The sequence below is a fragment of the Takifugu rubripes genome, chromosome 20 (assembly GCF_901000725.2).
Source record: "Takifugu rubripes chromosome 20, fTakRub1.2, whole genome shotgun sequence".
NCBI classification, from domain to species: Eukaryota; Metazoa; Chordata; class Actinopteri; order Tetraodontiformes; family Tetraodontidae; genus Takifugu; species Takifugu rubripes.
In genome coordinates this window covers 17,008,979-17,021,082 of record NC_042304.1, presented here as the reverse complement: position 1 = coordinate 17,021,082, position 12,104 = coordinate 17,008,979, and the positions used below count along the sequence as shown (strand labels likewise).

At 50.3% G+C, this 12,104-nt stretch overlaps 4 protein-coding genes across 5 annotated transcripts in view; all 4 read left to right on the top strand.

Moving 5' to 3' along the window:
• Nucleotides 1-2,924: 2,924 nt before the first annotated feature.
• LOC115247260 (vegetative cell wall protein gp1-like) lies at nt 2,925-5,461 on the top strand. The gene is made up of 2 exons (XM_029828411.1): nt 2,925-2,941; nt 4,560-5,461. The coding sequence occupies exons 1-2, from the start codon at nt 2,925-2,927 to the stop codon at nt 5,299-5,301; spliced, it is 759 nt and encodes a 252-aa protein (XP_029684271.1). The 3' UTR covers nt 5,302-5,461.
• On the top strand, nt 2,960-10,567 carry rab3b (RAB3B, member RAS oncogene family). Of its 2 annotated transcripts, none has more exons than XM_029828131.1 (5): nt 2,960-3,215; nt 5,484-5,708; nt 7,852-7,970; nt 8,468-8,592; nt 9,446-10,567. In XM_029828131.1, exons 2-5 carry the CDS (start codon nt 5,484-5,486, stop codon nt 9,628-9,630), a joined length of 654 nt encoding a protein of 217 aa, XP_029683991.1. In that variant the 5' UTR covers nt 2,960-3,215; the 3' UTR covers nt 9,631-10,567. The 2 variants fall into 2 exon arrangements, with proteins under 2 accessions (XP_029683991.1, XP_029683990.1); XM_029828130.1 differs by having other exon boundaries at nt 2,964-3,243.
• A 254-nt stretch (nt 10,568-10,821) lies between these two features.
• LOC115247200 (nardilysin-like) lies at nt 10,822-11,840 on the top strand (the record flags this gene model as incomplete). The annotated part of the gene is made up of 4 exons (XM_029828137.1): nt 10,822-10,865; nt 11,157-11,215; nt 11,290-11,489; nt 11,648-11,840. Coding segments are annotated over exons 3-4 (381 nt in total), but the record flags the coding sequence as incomplete, so codon positions are not given.
• Nucleotides 11,841-11,914: 74 nt separating this feature from the next.
• nrd1b (nardilysin b (N-arginine dibasic convertase)) overlaps nt 11,915-12,104 on the top strand; it is a 7,636-nt gene continuing 7,446 nt past the window's right edge. The window contains exon 1 of the mRNA XM_029828089.1: nt 11,915-11,960. The gene's annotated coding sequence lies outside the window, so the exon portion shown is untranslated. The remainder of the gene's footprint in view (nt 11,961-12,104) is intronic.

The following is a 12,104-nucleotide window of genomic DNA, read 5'->3' as shown; positions in this document are numbered from 1 at the left end:
AATACCGCAAAGTTTCTCAGTAGGGACGAGATCTTTTGAGGAAACAATTAGTGTCAAGTTCGCCTTCAAAATGGCAGGAAAACCTGCACGAACGCTTCGTGACCCGGTTCCGTGATCCACAACTGAAAAGGCCACAGATCGCATCCCTCGTTGCCCCTTTTAATGTGGAGACGCACTGTTTTAATGCCCCGCACCGTTTAAATGCCCCGCACTGTTTTAAAACCCCGCACTGTTTAATGCCCCGCACTGTTTAAATGCCCCGCACTGTTTTAAAACCCCGCACTGTTTAAATGCCCCGCACTGTTTTAATGCCCCGCACCGTTTAAATGCCCCGCACCGTTTAAATGCCCCGCACTGTTTAATGCCCCGCACTGTTTAAATGCCCCGCACTGTTTTAAAACCCCGCACTGTTTAAATGCCCCGCACTGTTTAAATGCCCCGCACTGTTTTAAAACCCCGCACTGTTTAATGCCCCGCACTGTTTTAATGCCCCGCACTGTTTTAAAGCCCCGCACTGTTTTAATGCCCCGCACTGTTTAATGCCCCGCACTGTTTTAATGCCCCGCACTGTTTAATGCCCCGCACCGTTTTAATGCCCCGCACCGTTTAAATGCCCCGCACTGTTTAAATGCCCCGCACTGTTTTAAAACCCCGCACTGTTTAATGCCCCGCACTGTTTTAATGCCCCGCACCGTTTAAATGCCCCGCACCGTTTAAATGCCCCGCACTGTTTAAATGCCCCGCACTGTTTAATGCCCCGCACCGTTTTAAAGCCCCGCCAGTCACAGGTGAGGCTGCAGCTGAGGTGGAGATGATCGATCTTTGTGAGGACCAACTGAAACCTGCTTTAAGGGAAGGGGCCATTGGGTTCTGGAAAAGTGTGCCAATGGAAAAATACCCCAAAATAGCCCAACGGGCTGCGCTTAAGATCCTGTCAGTATTTGGGTCAACAGACGTCTCGAGTCTGTGTTTTCTGTCCTGAAACACGTGAAACCAAAGCACCGATCTGTTCTGACTGACACCCAAAGCAAGGAATGCCAGAAGTCCCACTGAGCAACATGCACAGTAAGAGAAAAAAAGATATTTTAATTATATTCTTGTTTGTGGACTGTGACTGGCCCGTGGTCTGTAGAGGTCCAATTCTGTCATTATCATGTTGGTGTGGGACATTTACAATAAATCTGGCTGAGCAGAGGTGTGTGTGAGGAGGGATGAGGTGATGTTCAGGTGTGCACATGTGTGCACATGTGTGTGATGCGGCTCTTGGGCCCTGACTGGTTGGCCCGGCCTGCTCTAGGGGCAGCCCTGGCATCACTTAGCACTGACCTGGTGCCTTTCACTGCTGATGACTATGCAGCAATCAACCGTTGCCTGACAGTTTTGAGGCCATTCTATCAGGCAAAGGTTAAGCTTTCTGAGGAAAGGGTCAGGGTCAAAGGCAATTCCTTTAGCCAAAAAGCTGAGACACCATTTCAGCCGAGTGCGCCCAAATGGCTCCTTGTGTTGGTGCCACGCTTGCCAACCATTGGAAAATCATTTGAACAAAAAATTCAGTGGCTTGGAAAAGGTGAACTTCCCGTCTGTGGCAACCATCTTGGATCCACGATTTTAACAGGCTGGCTTTACTAATCAAAGAGTGTTCCAGTCTTATTGATGGGTCGGCAGAAGATGTGCCACTGGAGACTGCAACAGCAGAAAAAACCTGAAGACAAATAACTTGTCTGCTTCTGTGAATAATCATTCCAAATCAAACACACAAGTCCCCAAATGACATTATCTTTAAAGGTTTTCCTTAAAAACACGTCACACACACAAAAACAATGTTTCTGAATTCAAACACCACGATCATTTGCAAAGTAGGAAGGAGCTCTGATCCTGTTGTGTTATGGGGAGTCAAGGAGGCCTGGACCCAGACGCAGAGTAGAGGATATGGCTCTTTATTAATAACAAAAGGTGCAAAACAAGGAGTCAATCAAAGTAGCAACGAAAGTCAATTCTAGCAAAGTAACAACAGAAAATCTACGAACTAACGTCACCATAAAGAAAAAAACCGTCAAGAAAAAGTACAAATGAAAACGCAGTGACGAGACACTGGAACAAACTCACAGGCGAGAAGAAACCACGGAAACAGGAGGCGAAAACTAGAAATCACAACGGATGGGAGCTCGATGCAGTGGCGAACAACAACCCGGCACAGGAGGCACCGAGCTGCAGGTGCGTCAGCGGCTCCGCGGCTCAGCGCTCCCCGGGGATCGGCCGCCCCCTGGCGGTCGCTCCCCAGGGATCGGCCGCCCCCTGGCGGTCGCTCCTGCAGGTGAAGGGAGGAGGGAAGAGACGAGTCGCGTTCAAGAACCACAACGTGTTGGGGACTTTAGTACAGTTTTTAAATAAATCTCAAAGTGTTTAACAAACCCTTAATATCATTCGCATTTATTCTTTAGGTTAATCTTGTGTTTTAGATTAAGGGGGCGAGCATCTGCATATTTTATTGTAAAGATAATATGATCATTATTTGGTATGAATGAACAAAACACCTGGATGAGCACACGATGAGCTTTTATTGGTGTCGTGGGATTGAAACAGCTTCAGTCGTGCTCTATAGAGGTTGCCATGGCTACAGCTGACCACCGAATGTCACTAAAGTCTTGAAGCTTTGGCTCTTGTTCGGCACAACTGTGAGGAAAGTCTCAGTGCTTCGTGAGGCTTCACCTGCCCACCACGAATTCTGGAATATTCCGGAATGGCCCCGCCCCCCCCCCCCCACACCGTGTGCACCACACTAAAATGGCCACTAGGTGTCACGCTCTACAAAGAAAACAATCCGCGCGTGAACGCAACATTTTAATGTTTTATTGCAAATGAGACAAAAATCAATCACCCGAGATGATTTTTAAAACGTGATCAAAGTGTTCAGGAGCGGCAGCATGAAAACGCCTCTCAGGTGAGCAGGAAACACACCTGAGTGTTGAGCAGAGAGGCGACAGGACGGAGCGGCCGCGCGCGCACACACGCCGCTGGAGGTTATTTTTAGACGGGAGGAGGCGACAGCAGACGCCTCGGCAAATATTCACCCATCGCGTGGCTCCACCTGGAACTAACGCAGGATGTCAGCGCACCGCCGCGCGTGAACAGCTGCCAGGAGCGCGAGCGCCTCGTTTGTGACGGGAGAAGAACGCAGAGAACCGGCGCAGCACCAAACCAGCCGCTTTTATCAGGTGCACCGATCGGACCCACCCAGCAGCGGTACGAACACGCGCACGCACGCACGCACGCCCGTTTGCGGGTTTCTGGCCTGACTTACCTGTATTTTCGGTGATGTTTTAGGTGGATTCTTGTTCTCAGCAGCGGTCAGTAGCAGCAGCAGATGCTTTAATGCTGCTCATTAAAAGTTGCAACGATATTTTTACAGGTGCAGCTATCGTGCGTGTGCGCGCGTGTGTGCGCGCGCGCTTCCTCCAGGAATGTGGTCTCCGTCCATGTTGAGGCTCCCGTTTTTGTTGCTTTACGTCTGTGGTCGTTTGACGATCGTGGCTGATTTTCCATTTGTTCTGTCATTTAAAAACCTGTTATCGTCGCGTTTATGACCCAACTAAGGAGGATTTGGATTCTTGCTCTTAAAACAAATCAATTCATCTATTATATATGTATTATATTATATCATTATCTATTTATTTCTGTCAGTTGTCACAGATATGCGCAGGCGTGCTAATGCGCGCTAAACATGTCACCTGCTAAATTAGCACGTTAGCATTGTTGTGGTGAGAATGAGTGTTTCTGTTTACTGTTGAATAGAAAATGTTGACCACGTGCTTAGCATCTTTGTCACCATGCTGACGTGGTCGAATGTAAATGGTGAGAATTTCCCTCCTGAAATTAGCATATATTAGCATTGTTGTCCTCAGCATATGCTTCATACTAAACAGTGGAGTTTGTTGCTGAATATTAAGCTCAAAATTTGACAAACGTAAACCAGCTAAACTAAAATGAACTCAGCATGTCAGTGCAAACCAGATGCTAACATGCTAACATGTTATTTATGTTGGTTTGAAAGATGTTGAAAGGCAGATACGGTTGGCAGCTCTGGTCTCCATTGTTGCTGTCCACAGTTGTCCCTAAACCACCTCACATCCGTCCTCTCCCGTCCCACATCCGTCCTCACCTCACATCCGTCCTCTCCCGTCCCACATCCGTCCTCACCTCACATCCGTCCTCTCCCGTCCCACATCCGTCCTCTCCCGTCCCACATCCGTCCTCTCCTGTCCCACATCAGTCCTCTCCTGTCCCACATCCGTCCTCTCCCGTCCCACATCCGTCCTCTCCTGTCCCACATCAGTCCTCTCCTGTCCCACATCTGTCCTCTCATGTCCCACATCCGTCCTCTCCTGTCCCACATCCGTCCTCTCCTCTCCCACATCCGTCCTCTCCCGTCCCACATCAGTCCTCTCCCGTCCCACATCCGTCCTCTCCCGTCCCACACCCGTCCTCTCCCGTCCCACATCCGTCCCGTCCCACATCCGTCCCCTCCCGTCCCACATCCGTCCTCTCCCATCCCACATCAGTCCTCTCCCGTCCCACATCCGTCCTCTCCCGTCCCACATCCGTCCCGTCCCACATCCGTCCTCTCCCATCCCACATCCGTCCTCTCCCGTCCCACATCCGTCCTCTCCCGTCCCACATCCGTCCTCTCCTCTCCCACATCCGTCCCGTCCCGTCCCACATCAGTCCTCTCCTGTCCCACATCAGTCCTCTCTTGTCCCACATCAGTCCTCTCTTGTCCCACATCAGTCCTCTCCTGTCCCACATCAGTCCTCTCCTGTCCCACATCCGTCCTCTCCTGTCCCACATCAGTCCTCTCTTGTCCCACATCAGTCCTCTCCTGTCCCACATCAGTCCTCTCCCGTCCCACATCCGTCCTGTCCCGTCCCACATCCGTCCTCTCCCATCCCACATCCGTCCTGTCCTGTCCCACATCAGTCCTCTCTTGTCCCACATCCGTCCTGTCCCGTCCCACATCCGTCCTCTCCCATCCCACATCCGTCCTGTCCTGTCCCACATCAGTCCTCTCCTGTCCCACATCCGTCCTCTCCCGTCCCACATCCGTCCTCTCCTGTCCCACATCAGTCCTCTCTTGTCCCACATCAGTCCTCTCCCGTCCCACATCCGTCCTGTCCCGTCCCACATCCGTCCTCAGCAGCGCTTCAGTTCCAACGTCTGCTGGCTCGGTTGTCCTGGTCTCCATCTGCAGACCTCCTTCCTGGATCAGGTTTAGCAGTAATTAGTCCCCCTGCACACAGGAGATGACAGATAGGCCTGTTAATGTACCGATAACCACATACCATAATATGCTAATGTCCATATACATCCAAACATAACCATGAAAACGACCCTCAGCGCTACGAACAGCTGGTGCCAACAGGCCCCGCCCCCTCTCAACAGGGCGGATAAGGGCGTCTCCGGGCTGATTCCGTCTCTCTGTGGTCCAGATGGCGAAGGCGGACCAGCGCTTCGGCCAGCGGGACGGTTCTGACCAGAACTTTGACTACATGTTCAAGCTGCTGATCATCGGCAACAGCAGCGTGGGGAAAACGTCCTTCCTGTTCCGCTACGCCGACGACTCCTTCAGCAACTCCTTCGTCAGCACCGTCGGCATCGACTTCAAGGTGAAGACGGTTTATCGCAACGACAAAAGGATCAAACTGCAGATCTGGGTGAGTGTGCACATCTGCACCCTGCACATCTGGAGCTAGCACATCTGGAGCTACATGCTAACGTTCAGCAAGAGAGGAGACAGGAAGCTGCTGCACAAATACACACTCTCACTAGTACACACACACTGACACACACTGACACACAGAGACACTGACACAGAAACACACACTGACAAACACACACACACAGAAACACTGACACACACACACTGACACAAACACAGAAACACACACACTGACACAGAAACACACACTGACAAACACACACACACAGAAACACTGACACACACACACTGACACAAACACAGAAACACACACACTGACACAGAAACACACACTGACAAACACACAAACACACACACACACACACTGACACAAACACAGAAACACACACACTGACACAGAAACACACACTGACAAACACACACACACAGAAACACACACACACTAACACAGCATGTGACTATTTCTTCAGTCAATTTTGAGCTGCAGAGAGGAAAAGAGACAGAAGTGCTGCAGCATCACTGATGATGTTGTTGCCATGGCAGCAGCTCTTCAGACTCTTATCAACAAACACATGCAATGCAGACACTGACACACACAAACACACACTACACTGACAATTAAAGAGAACACTTTAGGTGCAGATGTTGAAACATTGTGTGTATGTATATGTGTGTGTGTCTGCCTGTGTATGTGTGTGTGTGTGTGTGTGACTGTGTGCCTGTGTATGGGTGTGTGTGTGTGTGTGTATGGGTGAGTGTGACTGTGTGCCTGAGTATGGGTGTGGGTGTGTGTATGTGTGTGTGCCTGTGTATGAGTGTGTGTGTGTGTGAGTGTTCAGGCTGAGCTGTGATATAAACACGAACACGTGGATTTTTCTCACTTTAGCGTCGCTGCTAACGTGTTTCTGTTTCCTACGTTTGATGAAGAAAAGAAGAGTTTAAAAAACAAAACACAACATTTGCCTTCAGTGAACCTTTAAAAAGCAGATATGAAAGAGATGTTAGAGGCTGTGTGTCTTTGCTCTCACACACACACACACACACACACACACACACACACACACACATCAGATGAGCTGATCTGATCGATGCGTCAGATTAAAGATTAATCCCAACACGTTTAGAACCTGAAACTGTTCCAGTCCTTCAGTAATTTCATGGCCTGACTTGCAGTCTCATTGTTGTACGTCTCCATGGAAACAGGAATAATTGCCCACTCGTAGCGTCCTGGGAGGGCAGAATAGGAAAGCTAATAACACAGTAATAACACATTTGCTCCTGCTGACGGGCAACATCTCCTCCCTGTGGGCGTCAGACAGGTGACAGGTCACAGCAGTCGGACAACAGCCAGCACAAATGTCAGAAATATTTCTGTCATTTCATCGTAAATAAAATGATCATTAAGGTGGGCGGGGCTGCGTGGATCCTCTGGCTCCGCCCACAGTCCACAGACACGTGTATGAGGAGGACAGGTGACCTGAGGTGTGACTGAAGGTGGATGGATGGATGCTGATGGATGGATGGATGGATGGATGGATGGATGCTGATGGATGGATGGATGCTGATGGATGGATGGATGGATGCTGATGGATGGATGGATGCTGATGGATGGATGGATGGATGCTGATGGATGGATGGATGGATGGATGGATGGATGGATGGATGGATGCTGATGGATGGATGGATGGATGGATGCTGATGGATGGATGGATGGATGGATGCTAGTGGATGGGTGGATGGATGCTAGTGGATGGGTGGATGGATGGATGCTGATGGATGGATGGATGCTGATGGATGGATGGATGGATGGATGCTGATGGATGGATGGGTGGATGGATGATGGATGGATGGATGCTGATGGATGGATGGATGCTGATGGATGGATGGATGGATGGATGCTGATGGATGGATGGATGCTGATGGATGGATGCTGGTGGATGGATGGATGGATGGATGGATGCTGATGGATGGATGCTAGTGGATGGATGCTGGTGGATGGATGCTGGGCCGCAGCAGCAGCTGACTCCAGGCTCCTGCCCCCTGCCTCCCCTTGCCCCCGCCCCCTGCCTCCCTGCCCCCCCCCCGCCCCCTGCCTCCCTGCCCCTGCCCTCCTGCCCCCCCCCGCCCCCCCTCCCCAGGATACAGCAGGACAGGAGCGTTACCGCACCATCACCACAGCTTATTACCGCGGCGCCATGGGCTTCATCCTCATGTATGACATCACCAACGAGGAGTCTTTCAACGCAGTACAGGACTGGTATGGGTGTGTGTGTGTGTGTGTCATGTATCTGTGTGTGTAATGTCTGTCTAATGTCTGTAAGGTGTGTCTGTGTGTGTGTGTGTGTCATGTGTCTCATGTGTGTGTAACGTGTGTCTGTGTGTAACGTGTGTGTAACGTGTGTGTAACGTGTGTCTGTGTGTAACGTGTGTGTAATGTGTGTCTGTGTGTAACGTGTGTCTGTATGTAACGTGTATGTCATGTGTGTGTCATGTGTCTGTGTGTGTAATGTGTGTGTAACGTGTGTCTGTAACGTGTGTGTAACATGTGTGTAACGTGTGTGTAATGTGTGTGTCGTGTGTGTGTAATGTGTGTCTGTGTGTAATGTGTGTGTCATGTATCTGTGTGTGTTACGTGTGTGTAACGTGTGTGTAACGTGTCGTCACTGTCTTGTTTCAGATTCTATCACTATCTCAGTGTTTCCTGTTTAGTCTGAGCTCCACTCGGGTCCGACCAGTGTTCCCTTGTGTTGCCAGGGCAACGCAGATCAAGACGTACTCGTGGGACAACGCTCAGGTGATCATGGTGGGCAACAAGTGCGACATGGACGAGGAGAGAGTCGTTCCTCCGGAGAAAGGGAAGCACCTGGCCGACCAGCTAGGTGAGTCCGGAGACTCCTCCCCAAGGTTGCATTTGCATGTCTCCATGGCAACAGCTGTAGCCAGAGGTGTTGACGTTCTGGAACGCCTTCAGAGACTCTTTAAGCTGTGATGTGGATTCAGGGATCATCTGTTGATCCAGCATGAAGGTGTGAAACTCACCTGTAGGTGTGAAACTCACCTGTAGGTGTGAAAACTCAACTGTAGGTGTGAAAACTCACCTGTAGGTGTGAAAACTCACCTGTAGGTGTGAAACTCACCTGTAGGTGTGAAAACTCAACTGTAGGTGTGAAAACTCACCTGTAGGTGTGAAACTCACCTGTAGGTGTGAAAACTCAACTGTAGGTGTGAAAACTCACCTGTAGGTGTGAAACTCACCTGTAGGTGTGAAAACTCACCTGTAGGTGTGAAAACTCACCTGTAGGTGTGAAAACTCACCTGTAGGTGTGAAACTCACCTGTAGGTGTGAAACTCACCTGGGATCAGGTCAGAGGTTGTAAAGACTCGTACAGACGCTGAGCCCAGAACAGCAGCGTCGGTGGGGAAACGGCCTCCAACAGGGACCAGGACCAGGACCAGGACCAGGACCAGGACCAGGACCAGGACCAGGACCAGGACCAGGCTCACATGGGGGCGGAGCCAGAGATTCTGCTGCTGAAGGTTCTGGAACCAGCTCAGAGAGCATCTGCTGCTTGTTGTGGATGTTGTGGGTGGCCAGTGAGGAGATGTCATGTGACCTCTGTGGCCACTTCCTGTCAGCTCTGTGGCCACTTCCTGTCAGCTGACCCAGTCCCTCAGACCTCCTCAGTCACGCTGGAGGAACACGCTGTAACCACTTCCTGTTTGGTCCTGCAGGCTTCGAGTACTACGAGGCCAGCGCCAAGGAGAACATCAACGTGCGGCAGGTGTTCGAGCGCCTGGTGGACATCATCTGCGTGAAGATGTCGGAGCGCGTGGACGTGGAGGCGCCGGCGGCTCCTGGCGCCAAGACCGCCAGACTGAGCGACAAGCCCGCGCAGCTGCCGCAGCGCTGCTGCTGATCGCCGCCCACCTCGTTAGGGCGAAACACTCTTGTGACATTCTTGTTCTGCTTTAGTCCAGCTGTGTGGTCAATAATCAATGGTCGATAGTGCCCCGCCCCCTCCGCCACTTCCATTCTGAGGTGTGTGTGTTGTGTCATCCGTTGTAGAAGATTTGGGAAGCATTAGCCAACACGCGCGTTAGCATCAGGCGCTAACGGCCGTCGCATCGGGAACTCCGTCACTAATTGGAGACGTTTCTGTGTTGTGGAGTTTGTTAGTTGTGAGTTGAGCTTTTATTTCTGACAGTTGAAATTTCCCAGCGAGCCCTGAAGGCAGCGTGGGGTCAGGTGATCTCCAACCCTCATCAGGAGTTCCTCCAACAACCTTTAAGGGTTTCATCACCGTGGAAACGCCGCCACGACCTTCTGTGACCTCCAGACATAAAATACTGCAGCATTCGCTGGATTTAAAGTTTTAATGGTGGATCAGATGTTCACACACGTGTTTCTCACACACACACACACACACAAAGTCTATGTGGAGTCGGTGTAGTCAAATATTGCCGTGCGTGCGTGCGTGCGCAGTTTTGTGTTTGTGTGCAGTATCAGTTGAGTGTGAGTGCATATAAAGCAGAGGAAGAGCAGCAGAATTCCACATTTAGTGCATTTATGAGTCTATTGACATAAAATAAAACTGCCAACAGTGAGTAGTTACCAGCGCGCACGTGCTGCCATGCGCGTTCCGACTGATGACGGTGTCATTCTTTTTACGTGAACGTGTAAATGATAAAATTAGAGATTCTAACGGTGGTGACTTTATTTTTATGACGTGTAACCGTGTTGTCTTACATTCCACTCGGAGCAGAGAAGCACAAAGTGATTGTACAAAATATTGTGAATGTTTGTACATTATAGATGCAATTTAGTAAAATAAAAGCCTATAAAAACACAAGGTTTTACATCTGTTTCAGTTATTAATTGTTTTCGCCACACTGACATGAACAGATTAAAGTTACATCAAACCTTTTTCCGCATTTGTTCTCCAACAAACAAAGAAATCAAAGTTGTTTCGTGCAGAGCAGAAATAGAGATCAGGGGTTCGAAGCCCCGTCCGGAGCCTGTCAATCACGCTTGACCCGCCCACGCTCAAGATTCGACCAATAGGAAGTCCGCTCTCCTTGATGGATCGGCGCTCAGCCAATCACAGGCCTCCCACAGGCAGCTACTCCGGGGCTGAGCTCGGCCGAAACAAAGGTGAGCGTTTCTCTATCAAAGTTGGACAAACCGAGTCCTCTCGTCCTGTTTCGCTCTTTAATGTGTCTCCATGGTGACCGAGTCGTGTTTTCGTCTTTTAATCGCACCGACTCTCCGCTCGTCTCGTGTCTAACAACCAGCACCGCTACCGCCTGCTCCTCGTGACGTCAGCATTAAAGCGCTTTCATCTTTAACCCGTTGAGATTAGTGACTGACTAGAGGCCTCATGTTAACGCAGTTAACGCAGTTAGTCGCATGTTTGAAATCTAAAGTGTGTTTTTATCATTAAAGGCAACAAAGTGAAGAATTGTGTTGCAGACACACTCTGTTCCCTCCTCGAGCTGAAGCAGGTGAGCTTTAAATAAGGATGGAAGGTTCTACCTGTTGGATGGAGCTTCTCTCTCAGGTCCATCTTTCTCCACAGGTTGCTGTTGAAATGTCTTTGAGCAGCAAGTGTGTGTGTGCTGCTGCTGGTCCAGGACAGCCGTGTGTCCTGGACCAGGACCAGGACCAGGACCAGCCTCCACCAGTGGAGGGCAGGACTCAGGTGGCTGCTGTGGCAGCCTCAGATGACCAGGGCGACCCAGAGATCATCAAATCTCCCAGCGACCCCAAAAAATACAGGTGAGTGGAGTTGTGAGCAGGTAGCTGCGATGCTACTGGTGGCACTACTGCTAATACTGCTAATGCTAATAGTACTGCTAATGCTAACTGCTGGTGCTACTAATATTACTACCAATAACGATCCTTTTTGGTTGGCCCCGCCCACCATCCCTGTGCAGGTACATAGAGCTCAGCAACGGCCTCAGAGCGCTCCTCATCTCTGACTTCAGTCAGACCGGCGGGACGGGGGGCAGCAAACGCCCCAAGAATGGGGCAGAGAGGGCAGATGGTGAGGAGGAGGGGCAAAGAGATGATGAAGGACACTGTGGTGAGGAGGAGGAGGAGCGAAGAGATGATGAAGGACACTGTGGTGAGGAGGAGGAGGAGCGAAGAGATGATGAAGGACACTGTGGCGAGGAGGAGGAGGAGGGGCGAAGAGATGATGAAGGACACTGTGGTGAGGAGGAGGAGGAGGGGAGCTCTGAGAAACAGGTTTGTTTTGTTTCCATCATTGATCTGTTGATTATCGATGATTAATTCGGTCAATAAAACGTCAGAAGATTAAACTGTAGTTTTTAGATCAATGAAACCAGAGAATCTTTACATTTGGACTGAGATGACAACAACATTAATATC

What these genes read in the sequence shown, in the direction of transcription:
- rab3b (XM_029828131.1), top strand. Translation starts at nt 5,484, where the DNA reads ATGGCGAAGGCGGACCAGCGCTTCGGCCAGCGGGACGGTTCTGACCAG. An exon ending in GGATCAAACTGCAGATCTGG is followed by an intron (nt 5,709 to 7,851) that starts GTGAGTGTGCAC and finishes CCCCCTCCCCAG; the next exon opens with GATACAGCAGGACAGGAGCG. An exon ending in TTCAACGCAGTACAGGACTG is followed by an intron (nt 7,971 to 8,467) that starts GTATGGGTGTGT and finishes TTGTGTTGCCAG; the next exon opens with GGCAACGCAGATCAAGACGT.